The 26,692-nt window shown below is 35.8% G+C and overlaps 1 protein-coding gene and 1 pseudogene across 1 annotated transcript; both read right to left on the bottom strand.

Annotated features, from left to right (window-relative positions):
- Positions 1-11,130: 11,130 nt before the first annotated feature.
- Positions 11,131-13,049, bottom strand: LOC120164811 (rac-like GTP-binding protein 5). Its single transcript, XM_039174461.1, has 7 exons — positions 12,681-13,049; positions 12,302-12,389; positions 12,104-12,213; positions 11,930-11,993; positions 11,730-11,794; positions 11,575-11,640; positions 11,131-11,497 (listed from the first exon to the last, which is right to left on the bottom strand). The coding sequence occupies exons 1-7, from the start codon at positions 12,777-12,779 to the stop codon at positions 11,390-11,392; spliced, it is 600 nt and encodes a 199-aa protein (XP_039030392.1). The 5' UTR covers positions 12,780-13,049; the 3' UTR covers positions 11,131-11,389.
- A 287-nt stretch (positions 13,050-13,336) lies between these two features.
- Positions 13,337-21,736, bottom strand: LOC120164850 (annotated as a pseudogene).
- Between the last annotated feature and the right edge of the window lie 4,956 nt (positions 21,737-26,692).

The following is a 26,692-nucleotide window of genomic DNA, read 5'->3' as shown; positions in this document are numbered from 1 at the left end:
TACGCTACGAAAAGTAGTTAATAAGATCTCTCTACACTGAAATGATGTTCTCATAATCATTGATGCTCTAACAATGGCACTCACCTCTCGATGCATTACTCACACAATGCCACTCACCTATTGATACAATGGTATGGGGAATTATATATCTCTATATTAAAAGCCTTAATAAAACCAACTAAACATTAACGAATCAATGGACAAAATTAATTAAACATGAAATTCATAAAACATATTTAAAATTATAAACATACAATGTTTAACAAATCTCACATAAATAAAAAGTATTTCAACTAAAAATAAATAAAAACCCCATCTTGGATTTGTTTTATTATTATTGTCGCCGATCACCAATCACCATTTCTCTGTGTAATGGCTTTTACCTTCACGTCTAGTTGCTGATCTTCCCTAAAATTGCCTAAACGGTCATGACTAACAGTGGAGAAAATAAAAGAATAAAATAAAACCCTAAAAAGCTCTACCTTAAATTGGTGGTTGCTATATCCTTTATATAAGAATTAAAACCCTAAAAAGTAGAGTTTAAGCCCGCATTAAATTGAGAATTCTTTTCTGTTAAGACTTTTTTCCATATTAGGATTCTGTCCAACTATCAACAATTTTCTGCATGTGCATCAATTGCTACAGAAACATCCAAACAATCCTGCCTCGCATTAGTTCTCAACAACATCTATTACATCAGAGAATGTCATAGTATAAGGGTAATAATATCACATCAAAATATCATAATTAATCTAAAAATTACCAACTCACTCCTAGAAATACATATAATGTAAAATTAACTAAAAACACTCTAAATATGATCCTAATATGCTAAAGTGCAAACGTAAACCTAAGTTTAAACTTGTTTTTGTTCTTTCTTGTTTTCCCAAATATTTTGTAAATAGTTTGATGCTTGAACTTATGTCATCTTCTAAGTTTATGAGCTATGAATCAAATCTTAACCCTAAATAATTATAGTCACTACCAAAATACTGAAACCTGACATTTCCTCTCTTTGAGATACCAAATTCATAACTTCATCCTTTGCGAGGCATCAAATTCATACACTTACCTTCTCAGGAAAACCAATCTTTTCATAACATTACCTTTCTCCAGAGATATGACTTCTAATTCATACCCTCACCTTCTTAGACGCAAAATCAACATTTTTCAACCTCAATAAAACCAAAAGGCATTGAATACAAGATGTCAGTTCGTACGTGAATCTTCCTACAAGAGAAATGAGATGGACATTGTGGATCAAGTTTTTGAAGATGAGGTCAAATAATTGGAGCATACTAGAATTGAAGAATGAGAAATAAAGGGAATGATTGAAATAATTCTACCAAGCATTAATTACATTATTTTCATGTAAATAGAAGTTAATCCTGAATATTCATCCCCCTGGGGGCACCTCTTTTGTAAGGACTTCCATGTATGAAATGATGAACAACCTTATTCCATTATTCTTTCATAAAAAGAGAAAATATATCATTTTTTGTTCCCATTTGAGCCTATTATTTTCTTATGATTCAACCCTAACCAAGGATCACCCTCCACACTGAGGAGCAAGGTAAAGAAAATTTGCTTGCATGAATGAAGAAATAAAGTGAAAAGTAATAAGGTACCGTAAGATGGACCAACTACAAAGTACACAAAGATCGAATCAAGTAGAGAACAACAAAGGATGTTCCAAGTACAACAAATAATTTATGAATTATCCAAATGAAAAGAGAAAATAATGTATTCAAATCAAAGTGAAGTTCAAAGTTCATCAATGAAGAGGACAAGAAGTACAAGCAGTGACTCCCTCAAAATAAAAAGACTCAATGATCCTTAAATCACAAGGATAAAAAAGTACAACTGGTTCAAAGATCCAGATTCAATAAGAAGATCGAGAAATATCAAAGGTATAGAAAATGGAGATGAAATATGGTGAAAGCCCAAAAATTGACAGTCTAGAGTGATCTAAAAAAAGAAAATATAAAACAAGTTGCAAGCATATTCAAATCAGGCAAGGAAAGATTGAAGGAATAGAATGAATTAATCATTGGTTCGATCACCCTTAAACACTTGGTTGGGCCCATTATCCCTTTCTTTCATAACCATGAGCCCTAGCTTAAATTACGTGCATGAAAAGTCTCTTCTCATCATACATGAATTTCTAAGTGGAAGAGACTATCTTCATATTTCATTTCACCTCTCAGGGTTAATCTTTTATCTGTAAAAAGGGTTTTCTAAAATCTTTAATGCATTATAGGAAAAATAAAAAAGGGAGTTCAAGACTTAAATTCCAAATGACGTCTTGAAACTAAATGAGGATTCAAGTTGAAAACCTGAAAAGACGGCTCGAATATGAAGATTGTACAACTGTTTTATAGTAGGTGGTCATATACATCTCTTGATAAAGTGTCATACCACCTGAAAATACTCATGAGAATTAGGAAGCAATGAACATTTCCTAAAGATGAGCGTAAAAATTACTTCATCAGATCAATGATCGCCAGAATCAAGAATACTAGATCTTGATAAAAAACAACATGGAATACTCTACATTTCCAAATAAACATAAACCTAAAAATTAGCAATAATCTTGACACTTGTCAAATGGAAATAAGTTTTGAAAGATTGCAAGACTAATTGACTTATTTGATATTTAGTGAACTATTGTTTTAAAATTTGTTTCAATTGTGACTTCGAAGAAAATGACATCATTTTTTAAACTTCTTCATTAAACATTTTCATATTTTGGAAAATGAAAGAGGGAGAAAAACATTTTCAAATAGAACAATATCTAGAGAATGAAGGATGTCCTTGAAGTTGACGAGGCTTATTTTTCCTCAAATGAACAAGTGATGCAGTAAACAAAAGTCAAAGCAAGGAAAATCAAGAAGCTGAAGATCACCTTAACAAGAAAGAGCATGACTTATTTTGAGAATTTTCAGTAACTCAATTGATAGTACAGGTTCAATGTATTTCTATCAGAAGTATTGATCACTTCTTGAGTATCCATCTAGTTTTTGAGACTTTATAAATAGAAGCCCTTAAACTATTAGATCATAATAAAAACGAATACATACATTTGATGACATTTATGCTTTTTGAAGTTGTTAGCATGTGATCTTTGATAAATAGCACGAGGATGAGGCCATTTGAAGTCGAATTTCTTGCTATTCAGGTAAAATTGAGCCATAAAATATTCACATTGGACATTTCCAAAGCATGAACCATGTTGAGATAGTAAGATTTAGATCAAGAAGACATTGAAGATGAGCTTCATGGCTTGAGATAATAAGGGAAGAATATGAAGACAAGAAGAGCTTACTTTAGAGCAGTAAACCATTTACGATTCAGTGGGCGGAGGGGTCCTCAAAAATGACTTTGATTGAGCAATTAACTTATTATTGCAGCAAAATAATAAATCATCTAAGATTTTAATGTTAAAACAAGACAAGATATGGAAATGATATGATTGCATAAGATGATCAAATTATTCTATACGAGATGCAAGCATGAACTATCGAGTTGTTACACTGATATCGAGGTAGGGTCTGTTCAAGAGTAATCAAGTGAAGGAAGATTGAGCTCTACACTTTCAATCTAGAAGAAAATTGATGATCAACATTTCTACATATGAGAAAGTCATGCATTTAATTGCATTCATATTTTTATCCATAGATGCATAGTTCTTACAGATCTTCCAAGGAAAGAAGATAAAAATTAGAATTCAAGCCTCAAATGGAAGGAATTACATTCAGAATGGCAGAACCTCAATAATTGAGGAGTCTCAGTCCAAAAAACAATCATTGCTTTGAAGCGGGGCATGCTACCCGACCAATATGATGTTTTCAAGTGAATTTTTAAAAAAGCAAAGTTTGATTTTCAAAGGTTTCTTGATAACTACCGGACCGATATGATGTTTTCAAATGAATTTTTTAAAGAAGTCAAGTTTGATTTTCAAAGGTTTCTTGATGATTAAATCCTTAGGGCCATCTATAAGACCATCGGGCATGATGTTTCCATATGATATCTTTGAAAAATGAGAACGTGATTTTCAAAGTTTCTCATTTAATTTTATCTTAAAAATATTTTTTTAAAAGTAAGAAAGTAATTTCTAAAGTTTCTTACTCAGTAGACTATTTCTTAAGTGAGTAAATCCTTCAAACCATCAGTAAGTCCTTCGAAGTATGGTGATTAAATCTTTTGGGTCATTAATAAGTCTTTTGAGCATGGTGATTAAATCCTTCAGAACACTAGTAAGACTTTCGAGCATGGTGACTAAGTCCTTCGGGCCATCCATAAGACTTTTGAGCAGGAAAAAGTTGAATCCAAATGATAGATGTTGCATTGGCGGAACAAAATGAAGCCTCGTCAAAGAAAAGAAGCAATGATTATTTCCATATAGCAGACATTGTCTGAAAAGAGTTCAAAAAGCTGGAAAATATTTAAATTCACAATTTCATGTCCAACAAGAAGATTTCAATAAATAATTAATCCACATATTCATTTTTTAAAGAAATCTCATCAAAGAATTCAAGACCTTTAGGTATTTTAAATTCAATTGTCACTGAAATATGATAACTTTTTGCATAATTAGTACCATCACAAAAGGAGGTGGATCAACAATCCTTTTTTGTTCGATTCCCTTACATAAGGAGTTAGATCAACATCAACATTTCACTCGATTCCATTACATAAAGAGTTGGATCAGCATCACCATTTCACTCATTTCCATCAATAAGGAGTTGGAACATCATCAATATTATTTTTTTAAATTGATTGAAAAAAAAAAGAAAAAAGAAAAATAATAAATAAATAAATGACATAAATAAATCCTTAGATCTGTTAATTAAAGGTAACTATGTCTTTTGTAGATTAATCATTTATGAATTTGGGGCAAACCAAGTGAGAGAGGTTCATATACAAAGGAGTAGATAAGTGAATTGAAAAGGCATACATATGTGAGATTGGAGTTTTCAGAGGCATAGAAGCAAGTCGTTCGATTGAAAGATGAAATGAAAGATTGAAGGAAAAATCAATACAAGATCAAAGATGTTGGTGCCAAAGCTGGAGTTGCAGTTGGATCAGACGAAGTTAGGTTATCTTTTATCTTTGCTTTGTTATTGTTTCACAATAACAAGCAAAGAGGGACACCTATTGTACTTCAATTTTGTCCGGTTAGTCAAACCAGATCGAAAATATTCAAGCGTTGGTTTAAAGTTCATTCAAGGGATGCTTATTAGCTTCGCTTATGTGGGATAAGTGATCATATGTGCTCATTGTGGAGTTTAAAGCCCAAGTTAGATGGTAGCACAAACATCAAAGTACCTAATTTCCCAAATTGAATCAAAGTCTCACAAATATCCCAATTAAGTTCATCCTTTCCCCAAATCAGCCCACGCTAATGACCCATTATACATGAAACCCAAATCCCATTTACAACATAAACCCACTTACATCACATAACCCATTACACAAACAATTGGCCCAAACCAAATGGCCCATGAATCAAGCAGCTTATAGGATAGGGTTATGACAAACCCTAATGATACAGCCCTTCAAGCCAACTGACTCCCATGCTTCCAAAGGCTTCTCCAACAGGCACACAAAGCAAGCACGCGCGATCCTCGAGTTTTTTCACGTGCCCAAAATTTGTTACCAATCCAGTAGTGGTTTCCAGATGATTTCATAGAGTACGTGCGGACCGCTCAGTAGTTCCCACGACCTCACCTCAAGCGAGCATTCTAGATTATTTCACATCCACGCCACCTCAGCTCCTCCACTTCAACAACGTCAGTAACCGTTTCAATCACAAAAACGTGAGAACCAAAAATTAGAAGGGATTAGATTTTTTTTCTTTTTACCTGAGTAAGAATATGTAAAAAAAACAATGGGTATAAAAAACCCAGAAGCAAATCGTGAAGGGTTCCTCCCCCATTTTTTGATATACTATAGATAGCAGTACCAACTTTTGTTCTTTTATTTTTTTTTCATTCAAGAAAACCAAATAATCATGCAATATGTATTCAAATCATTTTTTACTATATTTTTACATCCATTCAAAATAAATAGAATAAAGAGGAAGGAGGTTGGTTTCATTACCTGGTTTTGTTCCAAATGTAAGTAACTTTCATTACTCCAGTAGACAAAATTAAAAACGCATCGGTTCTCAGTTTTAAAATACGCCTTAAGTTTCAGCTACAAGAGGACCGAACATTAAAATTCCAGAAATTGTTGTCCTTAAGAACATAGTGTTTGATCCAAGCAACCCATAGAGAACCTTCACCTGCTAAAATATTTTTGATATGGAGGATCTTACAAGCTTTATTCCAAGTCTTAAAATCTTTAAGTCCTAGCCCTCCCTCAGATTTCAGTATACACATGTTTTTCCAACTTACTCTAGCTCATGTTGCAACTTTATCTTCACCTTTTCAGAAAAAACGTGAGCAAAGTTGCTCAACTTTCTTAAGAACAGAATGAGGAAGGGTGATTTTCCTACACCAGTAATTAGTGATACTGAATAAAACAACTTTGATTAATTCCAGTCTTCCAGCATAAGTTAGAGATTTAGCAGACCAATGATTTAACCTTGCTCTAATGTTATCAATGAGAGCAACATAATCTTTTTCAGTAATTTTTCTAGTGATAAGAGAGATTCCTAGATATCTTACGGGAAGTCTGCCAATTTTAAACCCTGTGAGCAGTTTAATTTCCTCCAAAATTGATAAATGCATATCAGCAGCATATAAGTCACATTTAGAGGCATTAAGCTTAAGTCCAGACATCTCATAAAAAAATCAAGGACACTTGAGACCCTAATAACATGAATCAGCAGTTCATTTGCAGAAAATTAAAAGATCATCAGCAAAAGAAATATGAGTAAGCCCAATTTTTTTACATTTTGGATGTAAACCAAAAATACCTTTGACAGTGCTAAATTGAGGAGTTTAGAGAGGATGTTCATTGAGATAACAAATAACAGAGGGGAAATGGGGTTCACCTTTTCTAATGCCTTTAGCTCCTTTAAAGAAGCCTAAAAGACTCCCATTAAAGGAGATAGAGTATCTAGCAGTAGAAAAGCAAAGATCAATCCAGTTAAAGAAGACACTTGGCAGCCCAATGGCTTGCAAAATGGCATAAATGAAGTCCCAATTCAGTGTGTCAAAAGCTTTATGAAGGTCAATCTTTAAAGAGCATCTAGGAGAGAGGTTCTTCCTATTGTAGCCTCGAACTAGTTCTTGTGCTAGAAGGGTATTGTCCACTATACTTCTCCCTTTTATAAAAGCGGTTTGATTGAGAGAAACAATATAAGGGATATATTCTTGAAGTCTACTAACCATAATATTGGATATGGCTTTATAGAACACAGAACAACAGGATATTGGTCTAAAGTCTTTAACTTTGCTTGGGTTAGGAATCTTTGGAACCAAAGCAATGGTGGTAGCACTGAAAGCTGGAAGAAGAAAAATTTCTTGAAAGAATTGTTTAATGGCAGCAATAACATCCACACAAATAATAGGCCAAGCTTGTTTGAAAAAGTAAGAGGTATAGTCATCGGGTCCGGGAGACTTGTCATTTCCTTAACAGAAGAAAGATTCTTAATTTCATATTTAGTAATTTCTTTTACAAGATCATCAGCACTTTCCTCAGGTAGAGTATACTGGAGAATGTTTTTCAACAGACAAGGATCAAGAATAATGTTTTTCAACATACAAGGATCAAGAATTTTCACCTCAGGATCATTAGTACCAATCAAATTAGTGAAATAACTTATCACCTCTGCTGCCATAGAATCAAATGTTTCCAACCTATTACCTTGATCATCAACCAAGATACGAATGGTATCTCTTTTGTTTTTTAGGGCTAAAGTATAATGAAACAGTTTGGAACATTTATCTTCATCTTTTAGCCATTGAATCTTAGCTTTTTGTTTTAAGAACAAAATTCCAGCTGCTTCAAGGTTTTTAAGTTTAGCTTGCAGATGGATTTCCTTATCAATAACATCCGTACCCTTTAGTGTTTTAAGCTGCTGAATTTCCAGTTCAATTTTCTTTTGGAGGACCCTGGCAGTAATGTCATTGAAGTTAGAATGATTGAGCTCCCTAAGGCTGGCTTTCAACCGCTTTAATTTATAAAAAAGGCACTGCATTGGATTTCCTTGAGCTGGAATCATCCAAGATTGATGAACGACATTCAAGAAGTTAGGGTGTTGAACCCAGAAATTGAAAAACTTGAAGGGCTTAGGACAATTAGCTTGAATTTCTTTTGAGAGTCATACCAGAGCAAAACAGTGATCAGAAATACCCGGGGCAAGAAATTCAACGTGAGAAGCCTTAAAACTATTCATCCAATTAGGATTAACAATAACTCTATCGAGCTTCCTAGCAAGAAAAGGATTAAGCTGCTTGTTACACCAAGTGAATGAGGGACCAAAAAAGGGTGATCGATGAGATCAAGATCAGAAAGAACATCTTGAAAGTCACGCATATCAGAAGAAATAAATGGTCCCAGAAGATCGGAGGCAAAACTCTCAGAATGATGTAGAGTAACATTAAAATCGCCCCCAAGGATCCAGTGGAAATGGCCTATGCTAAAAGCCATATCACGTAGTTGTCGCCATAATAATCTTTTCACCACGCCATCATTACAACTATACACAGTTGTTATAACAAGAGGAACACCAAGGTAGGAACCTTTGATAGACATACTTTGATCAGAAGAATGAATAACTGAAAAGTGTATACCAGTTTTCCAAAGTATCCAGATTCTGCCATTCACGGCGTAGTCATAATTAGTAGAGGCATTCCAATTTTTAAATTTGCTTCCTAGAATGTCACCAGCCTTATCAAATTTGACTCTAGTCTCCAATAAGTATAGAACTTCAACTTTTTTTTGGATTGCTCTTTTGAAAACTCTATCTTGTTTTAGAGGAAAATTAAGTCCTCTAACATTCCAGAATACAATTATCATTGGGAAGGATTGTCAGTGGTAACCCCTTTACCACTATCAACAGAATTCAAAGACTTTTCACTTTTATGTTTCTTCTTTGATTTCGGATCATTGATTATACCAGCCACACCTAAAGAAGATTTTTGAGGATTTCGATTTTGGCCTATGGTAATAGAGGTTGAGTCATCAACCCCACTTAGGACTTCAAATCTATTAGTTGAACCTGCTAAAGATACATTAGCTTTATCTTTAGAAGGCATGCCCCTACCTTTCTTATTAACAGTTAGTGAATTATCACTTTTGTTAATTTTTTGTGGAACATTAAAATCAGGACATATAGGAACCTCTACAGAATGAACATTGTCTTCAATAACAACCCTTCTCAGAATGGAAAAAAATATTACAAGTTCTACATCGAGATGGCAACCAGGGGACCTCAACCAGAACCGATATAGATTTACCCTCATTGAGTACAACATCAATAAATTTAGGTATTTCATCTTTGACCCCTATTTCGACGTAAACTTTAGCATATTCAATATGAGACTTAGCTGCAGTAATAGAGTCCATGGAAAGAGGAATTCCAATGGCACTCGAAATGTAACTTAGCCCAGAACGAGAGAAAAGTTCCAGAGGAACATTATAGAGATGAACCCAAATGGAGATTCTGGTTAAATCAAAGTTCAATCTACCTAGGTTCAGTTCCCATTTTCTTAAGATCAAGGGTTTGTTTAAGATATGCCAAGGCCCGTTCTCTAGTACCCAGTCCCTATCAGATTCAGAAAAAAAGGAGAAACATAGAGGTTGTTCCCAGCAAAGCTTACTTGGACATTGTTACCCGCAAGAGCTTTCTTCCATAAGTTTTCCACTATACACTGCATAGAAGCAAATCTTGGGGCTGCACCAAGGAATTGGCCTACCAATGAGAGCTTCCACTAGGAAATTCCAGATTCCAAAACCTCATAAGGAGGCTGAACGATTGTGGAGCCATCGCGAACCCTAGGCGGGAAAAATTATAAGTCTTGTCCCACAGAGCATTCAAATAGCTTCCTTCAGTTCATTGGGCCTTCACACATGATTTGAGACAGAAATGATAATCTGGAGGAAGTTTCACCGAAAAGAATGGGAACGTCGAAGACGCGACGGAGATCCTCAGATTCTGTTAGGCCAACTAACGTGCATCCAGAGAAAATCTTATCGTGCGCCTAAATAAAGCACCCAAAGACATTTTGTTTTATTTATTACATTGTTTTATGAAGGTATTGATTATGATTGTTAACTGAATTTAGCGTCTTAAAAATGATTCCATTAAAATTCGATGAATGTTTAATTTAGGTTGATTTTATTTGATTTAAAATCTTTATGTATTAAATTAAATAAGATTTAATTCATTTCAATAAGTTTATGAGAAGATGTTATTTATTCTATTTTTAAAATTGATCATGTATTGTTAAATATATTTTTTTTCAAGAATAATTGTAATGCATTAGTTTGATATATTTGTAGATTGTTGTTCTAATTTTAATATGTTAGTTTGATGTGTTTTTTATTGTTACTTTGCATTTAAACTTTAAAATTATTTTACATACAATTTTGATATTTTTCGTCCAATTTTTTAATTTAAGTTTACATTAATTAAGCTATGCATAATATTACTAGATTTTACATATAATTTTTAAAAAATAAGATAAAACTTTTTTAAAAAAAATATATTGAATGAAAGTTTTTAAAGAATATGAATCGAACAAAATTTATTAATTTTATCAAATATTGATTAAGTATATATTAATTAATCAATTTTCAAATTAAGTCGAATACCGCTGAACTCGCAATCATCTCACTGAATAACGTAGTATTGATGTCGCCTTGGACAAAAACGTCGGTATTGGTTTTACTTCTGCCTCTTCGAAATGGACATGTGTTTCCCAACATTTTGTTTTAATATTTGCGGTGAACATTTCTTGTAATGGGTATGAAAGCAGATTAATTAATTTAATACAGTACAAAGAAAAAATTAAATATTGATAAATCCAGTTCAATAATAATAACATGACAGAGTAATTCAACAAAGTTCAATGACTGATCCATGGCATCAACACTAATCATTTAAGCAAAGTGCAAAAACTTTAAACGTCGTGAAAGAAAACAGTCGTTTCTTAATGGAATCTTCATCGCATCTGGTTAATGAATGCGTGAAGCTTAAACATTAAAGCAGAAGAGGAAGGAATGCTTGTCATCAATTAGAGATTGACAATAAGTAAAACAAGAAACAAACCACTAGAAGCTTTCAAAGAAATACCCAGAATGTCAGCAAAGACTATACACGATGGCTTGCTTCTTACTAGAATTTAGAGAAAAAAATGGTTGACACGGATGGGGATACGAGCAGCAAGAAGCTGGCAGGTTGATCCGCCTTTTTCGGACTCGAATCTTCCACTGATCACAATATTGAGCAAAGTACACCACCACCACCACCATTCGACTTTTGCTTGTTTTTCGGAGGCTGCAGCACTACCTTTATAGCCGCATCAAAAACTGCCTTCACATTCTGAAGTACAGGCCAACACATAAGATCATCAATGATATGTTTCTTCTAAGTTTACATTGATATGTTGAGAAATTTACCTGTTGTGTTTTCGAACTACACTCAATGTAGGAAGAAGACCCTATCTGTTTCTTTAATTCCTCTCCCTTCACAAATAAGCAAAGACTAATGCTGAAATTAGGTGAAACATACTACCGTTGAAAAGCACAAAACATAATACGTTTTTAACATTTACCTGAGCCGTAGAAATCGGAATTGCATTAGGATGGTCCATAAGGAATTGCTCGTCATCCCGGAGATCTGTGACAGCAAGGAGTCATAAACACGGCAACATTCAATGAAATGGGAAGAGTTTATGAAACCCTTTTAGGCCATTAGTGAATCAAACCAATAGATCCGCATATACCACTATCGAGGGAGCAAGAATCGTCATACCGAGCTTAGTTCCAACGAGAACGATTGGAACGCCAGGTGCATAATGCTTTAATTCAGGAATCCACTGAAACCGAAAGCAAGAAAAACACATATCACATCATGGATAATGTGTTAACATACGTCTTATAATGCATAAAATTATCATCACAGAGGGCAAATATCCAATGATTAAACCTTCTTTGCAACGTTTTCGTAACTAGCCTTGCTGATGAGAGAAAATGCAAGAATAAAGACGTCAGCTCCACGATAGCTCAGTGGTCTCAATCTATTGTAATCCTCCTGACCTGTTCCAAGGCAATGATTTCAAATCACAAGCAAGAAAGAAACCGGAATTGCTAAAAGGAGAAATTCTACAAGTTATTTCGAAATTACCAGCAGTATCCCATAAGCCTATGTTGACAGTGCTGCCATCCACAACGATATTTGCACTGAAATTGTCGAAAACAGTTGGGACATAGTCCTGGTACCATAAGAATTTCAAATGCAAACAGTTACTAGTAAAGAAAAAAAACATTAATATTGGATTCACTGAGAAGATATCTCCTTGGACATCATATTCCTGCACTGTACTGCATTTATGAGAGACCGAAAAAAGAAACGATCGAGCAATTTCAATGTTGACGAAATATATAACAGAGCTCATTCGAACATAAACAATTTCAACCGATTCGGATCTGATTTATACGAAAATCAAGAAAATACTACGATCACGCAGAACAAAAAGAAGGAAAAGAAAGCGAAAAAGGTTCACCGTAGGGAAAGTGTTGCTGGTGTAGGAAATCAGCAAGCAGGTTTTGCCGACGGCACCATCGCCGACGGTGACACACTTTATGAATTTCGAGGCACTCATTTTTTCCTAGGCCACCGCACGAGATTTAAAAAATTCGAATCTAATTGTCTATAGCTCTTCTCCAAATCTTGGAATTCTTTTCTGTTTCTCCCAAAAATCCGGTGAATTGCTTGACGCTCAAGTAGCTGTTAAAGAAAGAATGAGATCCAGAGGCTTCATCGTTTTGTCTTGGCGAAGCACATCCTAATGGGAGGGAAAGATTAATTGGAAAGTGGCAAGTGAGTGAACAAAGAGAAAATGGAGAGAGAGAAAGAAAAAAGAACGGCGAAATTTTGGGGAAAATGAAAATAGCGAATCACAAATGCGGTGGAACAGAAATCTGGCATATAACAAACTCTTGCCACCTAACCCTCTCCATAAATAACCCTTCCATAATTTACCACAAAATATTTTCTTCAAAAAGAAATAAAGCCTTTTTTTATCCAAGACTCACAATCCTCCACAAATTTGAAAAATCATATTTCAAACAAATCATAAAAGGTGTTTTTGAATACAACAGATTCATCATGTATAAGATTTTAATACTAAATCTTGGTTTATTTATCATGGATGCTCCTTCACTGCTGTAAACTGACCAATTGTAGCTCTTCATGCCAGCCTATTGCAACTACTTTTCCTTGTTCCAGCACCGCGATGCTGTCCGAGTTACGTATCGTTGATAACCGATGTGCTACGATGATTGTGGTGCGGCCTTCCATTAGATTATCCAGAGCCTCTTGAACTAATTTCTCAGACTCCGTGTCCATTGCACTTTTGGCTTCGTCCAGGAGAAGAATGGAAGGATTCTTCAGGATCGCTCTAGCGATCGCCACTCTCTGCTTTTGGCCTCCTGATAATTGTACTCCGATTGCCGACATTTGTTTGGTATCCTTCAGGCATTCGGCTGATGAATCGATGAGCATTAGCTGTTCTTGCTGCTTTCAGTATCTCGATCTCTGATGCATCCTCCTTCCCGAACTTGATGTTTTCGTATATGCTGGTCGAGAACAATGCTGGCTCCTGCTGAACTAAACTCATTCTCAGCCTTAGAGATCTCAGGTTTAATGTCTTAATATCATAGCCATCAATCAGCACTGCCCCCGAAAGGGGATCGTAAAATCACATAATTAGGGCGATCACGGTGCTTTTCCCTGAACCACTGTGTCCATCAACGGCTAGACTCTTCCCGGCTGACATTTCAGGTTTAGGTCCTCAAAAATGGTTACATCAGGTCTCATTGAATACTTGAAACTAATATTTCTGAACTCTATGTCTCCCTTGATCTCGCTTACCACCTTCAATGTGGAATCATTAGGTTCAATCGATGTTCTCCTGTGGAAAATTCCGAAAACCGACCCGAATGCTTGTGATCCCTTCACAATATCTGGTGTGAGAGCCAATGTTTCTGCCACGGCCAGTGCTGTGATTATCAAAACCATAGAGGACTTCATGATATCACCGAAGTTAGATTTGTTTTGCTTGATTAGCACCGATGCATACCTAAGGCCAGGGGCGTAGGAACAGAATGCAAAGAGCTGAGATACACCATACCCAAAACCTGAATTATGACCTCGCAAGAAGGCTTGCTTATTTGGTCGGTTTAGTTCTGAGGCAAACCGGATTGATATCTGGTTTTCAACACTGAATTCAGCCACAGTACGAATGTTAACTATTGCTTCTCGTGCCACAGCAGTTGCTCTAGAGTAGCTATGACTGTAATTCCCTCCGAATCCTTTGAGAAACAATTGCTGCAGTTATCAAAGAAATAAAGAATAAAAACCGGAATACAAGACCTGAGGAGTTGTTAATAATTGAAGAATCGAAATAAGTGGTCTCCAAACCTTACCTCAGTTATGGAAGCACCTATGAGTAAGGGAAAGGAAGCGATAATAACCGATGCAATACTCCAGCTTAAAGTGAATGCAATTACAAATGCTGTCACGGTAAGTGCTACATTCTGCACGATTGTGGATAGCCAATCAGCTAGAGCACTTCGTACAAGGGTTGCATATATATAAAGAATAGCTATATATAAAGAATTAAATTGTACGTTAATCTAAGGTGCGAAGTCGAGACTAAAATTTCATATTCTAGAGGATTTGCAATGTGATGAATGTCCCACAGTGGAAAACAAATTATCAAATTCAGCTTCCTAGATTGAGAAATAGAAAAAACCTGAGAACATTGATGAACGGACACGAGCTGTGAGGTGCTCTCCCATTAAGGTGTGGAAATAGTGTTACAGAAGATATATTGGAATGGTATGAGTAGCCAGACCAACAAAAATAAGAGCCACCCTTTCAATCTCTCTCTTAATTTGAACATCATCAGGAGAGTAGAATGCAGTCAAGACATGCGTGATCCCAAAGGCAAATAATGGAGCTTCCATGCCCGCCAGAGTTGCACCAACCGAGCCAAGCAGTGCATAGGGCTATTCTGGTGCATTTAGTTTAAGTAGTTCCCATATCGAAGGATTAGGTGCAGAACGTTGCTGAGGCGAGTTTTGATAACTTTTCTCCAATCCCATTTCTGTAACTGATGATGAATCCTGCCCTGGATTTTGACTATCTTGAGGTTGTCGGAAGCTAGAACTTACAGAAGCATCAGAATGGCATATAGAGCTTGAATCTGCAGTGTTTTCTGATACTTGCAAGCTCACTAGAGCTGCATATTCTCCATTCTTAGACATCAAATCCATGTGGCTCCCACTCTCAACAACCTGGCCATTCTTCAAAACAATGATGATGTCGACGTCTTGAATGGTAGATAACCGATGTGCCACAATGATTGTTGATCTATTTGTCACAATCCCATCCAGTGCCTGCTGAACTATGAGTTCTGATTCTGCATCAAGAGCACTTGTGGCCTCATCTAGAAGCAGTATATTTGGATTTCTCAACACGGATCTTGCTATAGCAATTCGTTGTTTTTGACCTCCAGAAAGCTGAGTTCCTCCTTCGCCGACCTAAATTCAACAAACTTTCAAAGCATCATGCTCGAGGATCGGTCACAGATAGCAGAAAATGTGAAAACAGCCTACTCATTATCGATACATGTAATAAATGTCTTCCGTTTTTTTCCTAATTGATGAACAAAAAGTGGCCTATGAGAACATACCTGTGAGTTATAACTATCAGTAGTTCCTAAATGAAAGAATGTGCATTAGCAGCTTTGGCAGCTAATATAACTTGCTCCATGTCTGCATCTTCTTTTTGAGTAGGATATTGTTTGCTATCGTTGCGTCGAACAGTGCTGGTTCTTGACCAACCAATCCCACATGTTGTTTCAACCATTTTAACTGCAGATTCTTAAGATCATATCCATCCAATAGCATTTTACCTGATAATGCTGGTGTATCAGATAAGAGGAGTAAAACTATACCGTAACTCGTTTCATAATCTCCGAAATTTTGTATCTTACCTGAAGTGGGATCATAGAAACGTTGAACCATGGATATGATGGTACTCTTTCCTGAACCATGGATATGATGGTACTCTTTCCTGAACCACTGGGATCTACAACCGCAAACGTCTTCCCGGCATCAATTGAGAAGCTTAAATTCTCAAACACCATGTGAGGCCTAGACGGATAAGCGAAACAGACCTCATGAAACTCAATTTTTCCAACAACTTCTGGAAAAATAGTTTCACCATCCGACTGTCCTGAAGGCTTCGAGTCTGCTTCTATCATGCTGAAGATATTGGCAGCAGCTGCCCGGACTTTAGCAATTGCAGCAAGGTTTGGTGCTGCTTGACCTAAAGCACTACAAAAGCGAAACAGCTGTTTCTTTATCATAGAATACGATTGGTTGGAGATAAACTCCCCGAAAATTTGTTAGAACATTCAGATTGTACTTACAATCCACTAAAAATGACATTGATTATTGTAGTAAACGCTTTCCTTCCATTTGTTTTACCATGTCTGACAAGTATGCCGGAATACCAAAGAAGAAAGGCCCAGGCACAGAACAGCAAACCATAGGTAAATCCAACATCCACCCCTTTTGCAAGTCCACTTCTCTTCCCCATTTTAAGAGCATTTGCAAGTGAACTAGAGTATGCTTTAACTGCTTTTTCCTCTCCTACAAATGCGTATACTGTGCGAATCTGCGAAATAACCTGAACCAAGAGGCAAAGAAAAGCTAACTCCATACATGAAACAAGATTAAGAAATTAGTTTGCATGCATGATCGTAAAATTCAATTGAAGATTTGTCAATGTTCTTGCTAAGTTTGAGAGCATGGAGTCTACTGCCACCAACTAAAAATCGATAATATTAGAATCTGAAACTGTAACAGCATGGTGTTTCTTGTGCCTTGGAATTGTGTTCAAAGAGAAAAACCTTCTTAAAACTTACCTCCTCGGCGATCTTCCCAGCTTCAGCATAAGCAGCCTCACCCTTTTCTGATAGAGTTGACATAATGGTAATATAAGCTCCGCCGACAATGGTTATCAGTGGAACTACAGCCAAGGTGAGTAGTGTAAGCTTCCATATAGAGGTAAACCCAATGGCAAAACCGACGAAAAATTGTGAAAGGTAACGGAAAGCATGGCCTATCTGCACCAAGATGCAGGAGAGAATATAGTATTAGTGAAATATCAGACCAAAGTTTTGAACATTATGAGAATCTTTATGTTCCTGTTTATGGTTATATACCTTGTCTCCTTTGGCATCCTGGACAAGGATTGCATCACTGGAGATATGAAAAATAATGTTAGAATCTCTGGCTTTAGTGTCAAAGAAGCTTATATCTTTTCTCAAAACTGACTGAAGATATTTCAGACGAAAACGAGCCGTCTGTCTCTCCCCAGTTTGCATCCAGAACGCAACACCTGAAGAGAAAATCAACAAGGATGTTATGGAACTACTAGAAGTAGTAACTTTGAGAAAACGAAAACTGTAACAACAAGAGAGGAACAATAAACACACCAATCCATGCCGATGCGAAAACAACAAGACCAAGGTAGAGCTAGTACAAAGCATGCTGCAAGGGGTTAAGAAGTGTCGAATATTAAGCAACATCTTGTCAAATTTTTTGTTATGCTATGAAAATTCAGATCCCTGATTTTGCAAATATGATGATGGTTTCTAACTGGAAGAACAAACACAAGTAATTAAGTTGAAATAATAAGCCTGCGTAGAATTGATATAGAAAGCTTCCTGGTTGTACCATTTCCATTTGAAAAGCAATTTCCAGATAACATGAGAGCTAGCATAGTAGTAGTACCTCAGAAACACGAGCAGTCAATTTGTCAGGATCGGAAGACATATATCCTAAAGAATCTATCATGCGGCCGAACAAAACGAAGAACACCGAAGAGCAGCCCCATGGATGCACGCCCCTAAACTTCCAAAAACCATCAAAATGCAATCTAATTTATCAGCAGCAGAAAAAAGACCAAAGAATGAAACAAATTTCCTTCGGGTCAAATTCGACTGTTGCACCGCCTTCGGTATTGAACTCTGCTCACTCAGCTCACTTTCTTCCATTTTACAGCCTGAGAAAAGCCCGCAAATGTTTTGGAATTGATTAAGAGTGACGATAAAAGGAAATGAAGCAAAAAAGGAATCGCATCATGGAGTTATTGTGTTGGTGTTGATGAGAGGCAATGCAAGTACCTTCCCGCTTCTTTAAATGTAAAGTTAAACGTAGTTGGCCAACCATCAACTCGGCTTCTTAACTGTGTGTCTGAAATTAATCAGTGCTAGTGATGCACAAAACATCAGTCAAATCAGTCATTTTCCAATCAATAGCCCAAGCCGGTTTTGTTGTTCATCCCTTTAATGGATATCATTTCAGTATAGTTGGACACATTTACTTTTTCAGGCCATTAACGAGCATGGCATTGAGAGATACTGAAAGAGTTAAGGACCACTTCCATTTGCATTGTTCAACGTGCCAGTGGGAGCATGCAAAAAAGGGTACCTTTTAGCCTTTTGAGCGTAAAATCGATCACTCTTTTCCGTTTTCAACAGCGTAAGAGAAGTATGAATGTATGACTGATGTTTATTTACCACTAAATTTGGTTTTCTCTACATGTCATCCTAAACCTATAAATAAATGTCCCATGTCGTTATCCTTGTGAACATAACATTGTGTTAAACTAAATGTCGCTTTCGGCCATTCAACTCTAATCAAATTCAACTGATTTATTCTACTTTAATTTATTTCCAGAATTAGAGCTTGATTATGCTGTCCAGCTAACCCATAATTTGCACACCAAGGTATCATGCTTTTAAACAAGGGTAAACTACACCCATGACCATTTAATTATGACATAACTTTATTTTGATATCTAATACTTTAATTTTATCAATTAGACCACTTAATTATTTGAATGTTGTCGATCAAATTATTGCTATTAACATTTAATGGTGGAGCTAAAATAACAGTTAAAAAATTATATTTACACATTTAAACCTCATCAATTACACATTCAATTGATTTATTTATTTTTAATTTATTTTAATAAATTTAAGTATCTAATGATTTAGCAATAGTTCTGTAAATATATTAATTTTTTAAGTGTCATGTCAGCTCCACCATTAAATGTTAATAGAATATGATTTTGATTGGCAATGTTCAAATAATTAAGTAGTATAACTAACAAAATTAAAAGATCGATAGTCAAACTAAAATCTCCTCATAGTTTTTTTAATGAAACAGAAATAGAGAGTAAGCTAAGCTAATTTCCATGTTGCATGCAATCGAAAACCTCATGGGCTTACACCATAGCAGCCTCCTTCGGTGGGTTCTGAAAATAACGAAAGCCAAACTCCTTCGATCTAGCCATTTTAGCCAATACATCCGCTAGCATATTGCATCGTCGAGAAACATTTTTAAGAACAATCACCCAATCTCTTTTGATCAAATCCATTATGTGTGGTAGCAATGACGAAGATCTCCACTCAAAACTGCAGACCCCAAGCTAATTTAAGGCCCTCCAATATTCCCCATAATTCTGCATCAAGTACTGAGCAGTGAGCACTCGACAATGTATTTTGCATAACCCACAATCTATTTACCGGCATCATCCTGGATCACCCCGCCACGAGATGATGTTCCTAAACTGTTTGATCTTGCACCATCTGTGTTAAGTTTAAACCACCCCTCAGAGGGTACATGCCTTTTGCTCAACTACTGATTCGGCACCATTCTTTGCGTCGAGTGTAGCTGATTGGTTACTATCTCATTCACCAATATGTTGCTGCGATGGAGGATGTCTTCCCTTGCAATAAACTTCTCGTGAGAGAGTATCCCATTACGCTGTGCTCATAAATTCCAAACAATAGCACCAAACTGATTATCTCAATTCGCCTTGTTTCTTGGAAAATAGTTCAAGTATCTAATGTTACGATGTATCCATGAGAAGAGGTCCATATTCATGAACTCCTCAATGCGCTCCGATTTAATGAATTTCTTCCAAATAGAATTCGCCACAGACACTCTCTCAGAATGTGCGATGTTGATTCCAGCATGGCACTGCACAGTACACAACCCATATCTGCCGTGAAGTGTCTTCGAGCTCGCTCTTCATTCAAGAGCAGCCTTCCTTTACAAATCAGCCATAAAAGCATCCTAATTCGAGGAAGACCTTATACTTATTCAATAACTCATAGGAACTCGTATTTTGATCATCGGATGTATTCACACGTCTGCGATAGACACTTTTGATCGTAAATCACCGATTATCTCTCGTCGCTAGCCCGGTTTATCCACCCCACCATTTGAAATTGGCGGAGGAACTACTGCAATGGAGAAAGGGCTATGGGCAAGAGCAACGCAACCATGACGCCCCGATCCCACTCACCATCCATGCCCATCCAATAGGCAACCCTTGAGCCAGCCACCACAGCAATCATGTTTGATATAGCATTACATAACGGGTCGAACCTACCAAGCCAATTATCCATCCAAGAATATAACATTGATCAATTCCTCAGGCTCCAAAATATGCCTTCTCTAATATCGTCCCACATTGAAGTAAAGAATTTCCAAAGAGAACACTTGTGTTTACCAATTGATACCGGGGAAATTGCCGTTACCTTATACTTTGTACGTAGAATTCTAACCCACAGCTGTTCTTGCTCTGTTATAATTCAATAACCGATCTTCATGATGAGGGCCTCATTTTGACATGTTAAATGCTGCAATCCGAGTCATGCTTAACGGGTGCGCGCACGTCATTCCAACTTACAAGGTGTACTTTCTTCTTCTGATCTGTGCTCCCCCCAAACAAAACCTCTTATTAGCCTCTCAATTTCTCCACAAATTCCCTTTGGAAACTGACACGACTGCTTTACATATGAGGGAATGGCAGTTTGTCCTGCACTTTTTGTATCAAGCATTGGTATGTCTCATGAGTTATACGCTTATTCAACAGCGGTACACCCAAATAGCACCCTAGATTATCAACAGCAGTATACTAAAACTCACTGCTAATGGCCTTCCTAGTCGAATCAGGCACGTTTTGGGAAAAATAAATATTAGTCTTAGAAAGGCTAACCTTATGCCTGAAAACCGCACAGAATCATTAAGAATTTTTTGAATAATATCACATTGATGTAGGCAAGCCTCTGTAAAAAGAACAAGATCATCCGCAAAAAATAAATGGGACAATGGCGGACTGCCTCTCGATAACTGGATGGGATTCTAGTTTACTGACTACATAACACATTGAATTGCTTGTGCAAGTCTTTCCATGCACATCATAAATGAGAGTCCGGAGGTCATCAGGAAGGCCAATGTCAGCTAATGTATCCTCAATAAAACTCCATTCTAACCGATCATAAGTCTGTTCAAGGTCTATCTTTATTGTCATCCATCAACCTTTGTTTGTTTTCCGCTTCATTGAGTGGATTACCTCTTGTAAGTGTATTACATTATCCGTGATTTGATGCCCTGGCATAAAACTAGATTGCTCTTCAGAGATCCAAGTGGTGAGATAGGGCTTCGACCGATTAACAATTACCTTCATTGCCGCTTTATACGAGATCGTTCGTAAGCTAATTGGTCTAAATTGAGTAATTTCTTCAGGGCATTGAACCTTCGAAAGTAAAATAAGAAAAAATAATTAAACTCTTTCGGAATTCTTCTATTGTTAAAACAAACTTCGAACAAATGTACGCACATCAGAACCAACGATCTCTCATCTATGTTGCACTGATACGGATACGGAGACGGATACGGAGACAGGAAATAACAATTTCTAAAATTATAAGGTACGGGTACGACAAGGGTACGACATATAAAATAATTTTAAAATTATAAATAAATATAAAAAATTATAAATAAAGTCAAATATCAAGACTTAAACCATAATATTAAGTTTAGAACAATAAAATCCATAAACAAATAACAATATTAAAATGTCAAATCTCAAGATTTAAACCACAATATTAATTCTAGAGTAATAAAATCCATAATCAAACCATAATATTAAAGTGTCAAATCTTAATACTGAAACCATAATATTAAGTCTATGGACATAAATGTACTTTTAATTATCAAACTCGAAATTTGATAGAAGATCTATACATGGACATAAAGGTGAAATTAATACAAAAGTTACTAATACATAAAAAAAAAGATGAAATGGACAAATAAACAAACCCAAACATAGCTCGCTATGTGTACATAGATCGCTAGGTTGAGCTTCAGCTTCAATTACCTGAAAAAGATTCGAATATTTGATCAATAGGTTGCAACTTGCAAGTGCTCATCTTCTCTGCAGTGTTTATACCGTAATTGTTAAACCTTTTTTTTCCACTTTCTTATTGAAACCTACAATTATTCAATCCTCAGAAGACATTTTCTTTCTCGATCAAAATCTTGTAGGTTATCTTGTGTGTTTTTAGCAAACTGTTTACGAAGTAGTGTTTGAACTCAAAGGGAAGAAGAATGAAATGGACCCAGTAACAGCTCATGGACGCCCTCTTCCTCCTTTCCTCATGCGAGATCTTTATCTAAATTCGCACCAGCAATTTGAACAGCACCATCATTACCAACAGCAACAACATCAAAACCCCGAGGATGAATAAAACGGTGGCCAGAAACGGGATTGAGAAGAAACGGCCACCACTACAGCCCTATGTTGCACGGGGACAGCAGAGGAAGGTCGTCCCCGAAACGTCCCCAACGAGCACTGAAATGTCCCCCGTATGTTCGGTCGTACCCTGCCATTGTGGCACGTCCCCGGTACATACCCCAGCCGTCCCCGTACCGTCCCCATGCCAGGGACGTTTTGGGTACTTGAAATGCCCTTCCTCTGCCATCCCTGTGCAATATAGTCTCTCATGATAAGTTTCGTTTTACTCATCAAATAAATTCCTCTTCTCAAAATAAAATAATAGAAATAAGAATAGTATAGTGAAGAAAAGGGTCGACCCGCAGGGACTTAGAAATTCTTGATGCAGAGTTGTGTTGATTTTAATCTAGGCAGCTTAAACAAAAAATAAATAGAAAGGGGATTTGTGAATAAGAGTTGAAAAATAAATAAAATAAAATAAAAACTTGAAAATAATTATGAGAAAATAGCCTAAAGCTAGATTTGCTTCAATTCCTTTTGATCATCGAAATGGATTCTACTCTGGGATTCATGACGGTTGTAGTCTACAAGGCCCAACCCATTGTAACTTGTCTTTCTCCTTGGTAACCGATATTCCCAAGTCACTCTTCAAAAGTCGGTCCTTGAATGGACTAACCACAACTATTGTCCTTACTAGAAAAGCCCAACTCAGATTATGTTGTCTCAATGAGAATCGAATTCGATCTCAATTTTCGTTAGTTGACCGCCGCTAAGTGTGTTTACAAAAAGTTGAAAATGCCACAAGCCGATCCTTTCTCCCAACTACAAACCAGAATAACATTCAGACTAATGACTTTTTGAAATGAAAGTGTTTTGATTTTAAAAATAAGGCCGATTACCAAACTAATTTTGTAAAAATCGAGAATGTAACCCGAAGATGTTAAGTGCTTTTCAATTCTCACATGTAGAATTGAGCCATCACTAGCTTTCGGCTAATAAGAAAATTAACTAAGGATGATATGAATCATACTTAGCATGTTTTGTAAAAAACTTGTAAAAGCTTAAGTATAAAATAAACGAAATGAAAGGAAAATGAAACTTGTTTTTAAAAATAAAAATAAAGTAATAAAAGTAAATTCAAGATATCTAAGCCATACCCTAAGGAGGGTATTCATACCTTATAAATCCTAAAAATAACAAGAAATTTAAAAGGAAGATAATCCTAAATTTCAAAGATAATTCAAATGTTTTAAATTCAAACTTAAAATAAACTAAATTCCTTGAAATATCTCCTCATATCATGCTGACTAGGCTGCTTCCAGAATCTTCCTTGTGCTTGTAGAAACTACCATATCAGACCCGCGTCGTGCCCATATTTGTAGCCACGATTAGAAAATAAAAAAACGCAAGATGCACCCTTTTACTGACAATTCTAGAAAATATATCACTGCACAAAATAAGCGAACACAACCTAGATCAACAGTAATAAATTCATAAAATGGGAGAAATAGCAAGTAAAAATGACAATTTAAAACTATCATCAAATTCCCCCTCACTTAGCTCATGCTTGTCCTCAAGCATGCTTTGATCAATTCGATCAAAACTCAATATAATTTCCTCCGCTACGTCTCATGACAAAGTAAATTATGCAAGCCAAATTCACAATAATTACTCGAACCAAGACATCAGTCAATTGAAGTAGCATAAGTACGCTCAAGTCAAAAAAATGAAATTTCCAATCATTCATCAATCGTAATTCAACCTAAATCAATTCCTCACAAAGGTTCACTTAATCCACTCAATGTGTTTCGGGTGAAAGACGCTCAAATTCGGAACCAAACATGAATTTCCATAAATACAATCAAATATCCATTACTTAATAAAAACAGGATACAAAGATCATTAGGTCTAAAAAGGGTGTAATGAGGTTTAGGTAAAGGTGGGAAAGAAGTCTAGAATGAGGTTAAAAATTCAAGACAAAGAGTTCTTCAAATTATCAAGTCAAGTCCACGAGCAAATCAAGATAAGTGGAACAAAATATTTACATCAAAGTCATCAAACAACCATTTTCACTTTTTTCTACTATTTTTTTACTATTTCATTTTTTCTTTTTCTTTTTTTTCATGCTTTTCCTGTTTCTTCGCATGCTTATTTTATGTGTTTTTTTCGTGGAAATGATCATACAACCTTAGGAGTTTCGAAGAGTGACTTGAGAATGATAGAACTAACTCTAAGGCTTGATGCTTTGTGAATTATTCTTACACGTTTTGTATGTTCTCTATACTTAAGGAACTTAGGAAGTTTTTATGAAAGAACTATGGTTAGCCTTGGCATTAAAATATGGTATTATGCTTAAATGATAAATCATTGTTTAAGGACTCCCTTATATTTGAATTTTGTTTAATCATGAATAAATGCTTCGGTATAGCTGTAGAGGGACACTCCTCTTTGTCGTGGAATTGCCTGGAACTCTCTTTAATAAATGGCAGCCACGCGCATACGAGTGAATAAAAGTAGTCACATGATGACTCTACCTGACTAGCTTGGGGTGAAAGCTATACTCACTTTCACCTAGAGTGTAGGATGGTATGTGTGATGAGTTGATTCCCTTCATAGTTGTAACACCCCAACCAGTATCCGACCCGATCTGAGTTCGAGGTGTCACATTAGCTTTCCAAAACTCTGTTCTTTACAATTCCGTAAAATCTTAAATTCATCATTTAAGAAAATGGATACTTTACCTTATTAATTACAATCAAATTGTTTCTTTAAAACGATCAGAGCATATTCAATTCAAAATCTTGTAACTACATGCCAACTAACTCTATAAACAAAATACATATGTTCAATATGTTTCTGATCTGATCCTTGTATGGAAGATACTAACCTTTCTTGCTCCTCACTACTTCAATTCTCGCTTCTAAAACCTACATGTAAAACATTCACACGCTAAGTCTATGACTTAGTGAGGCATTAAACTTATAAGAGAAACTCTAACTTTTTAACCATGCATGAACATATCATACCATGTTATCATACAGAACAATATAACATTACGTATAATTAAATGTACATAGATACAAATCACTCATCATTACTTCATTAATCTTATATCACAAAAGCATATTCTTCACATGAAATATATTTATTGTTATATCTTTGTTTAGCCCATGAATATTTTGAGAACTAAAGATACGTGAGTACATAGGGGTTGTGCACTATGCTGTCACCACAACTCGTAAAATTTCCACTAGGGGTGCGTAGAATTTGTCCCGTAGGACCACTGATAATCCCTTGACTCTTGGCATGCCAAATATATCTCTAGCTCTCATAACATATAACATGGGCATTATCTTTATATCATTTCACATATTTTTATCAAATGGGCACATAGCTTCTTATCACATTTCATATGATCACATAGTCACGTAGTTCACTTCCATATAATTCACATGTCACATATACCTTTTCTTATATTCTTGTCATTCATAATCACATATATATGTGCTCATATCATTTCTCATTTAATCACATAGCTTATGTCACGTTTCATACAATTTCATATTCCTTTATCACTTGACTTGTTTCTTGTTTTTATATCTTCTCATGTACCTATAAAATACATATGTATCTTTATACTCATTCACATTTACCATAACATATATTCACATGTATCATATAACATATGCAATAACCAATAACACAAATATATCATGACAAACATATACTCATATTAATGCATATAAGTCATATCACACAATATCAATTCTAATCATTATTCTACTCATACAATCATAAATTTCAACATGTAGGAAACAAACTTATCGCAAGTCTAATTTCTCATCGAGTCATATTTAATATCCGTATACTCACCTTGGCCTCACTAAGTTCCAATACCTTTTAATG

This window comes from Hibiscus syriacus, unplaced genomic scaffold (assembly GCF_006381635.1).
Source record: "Hibiscus syriacus cultivar Baekdansim isolate YM2019G1 unplaced genomic scaffold, ASM638163v2 tig00111543_pilon, whole genome shotgun sequence".
Classification (NCBI taxonomy): Eukaryota; Viridiplantae; Streptophyta; class Magnoliopsida; order Malvales; family Malvaceae; genus Hibiscus; species Hibiscus syriacus.
Note: the sequence above shows the minus strand (reverse complement) of the source record. Positions and strands in the feature narration are given on the sequence as shown.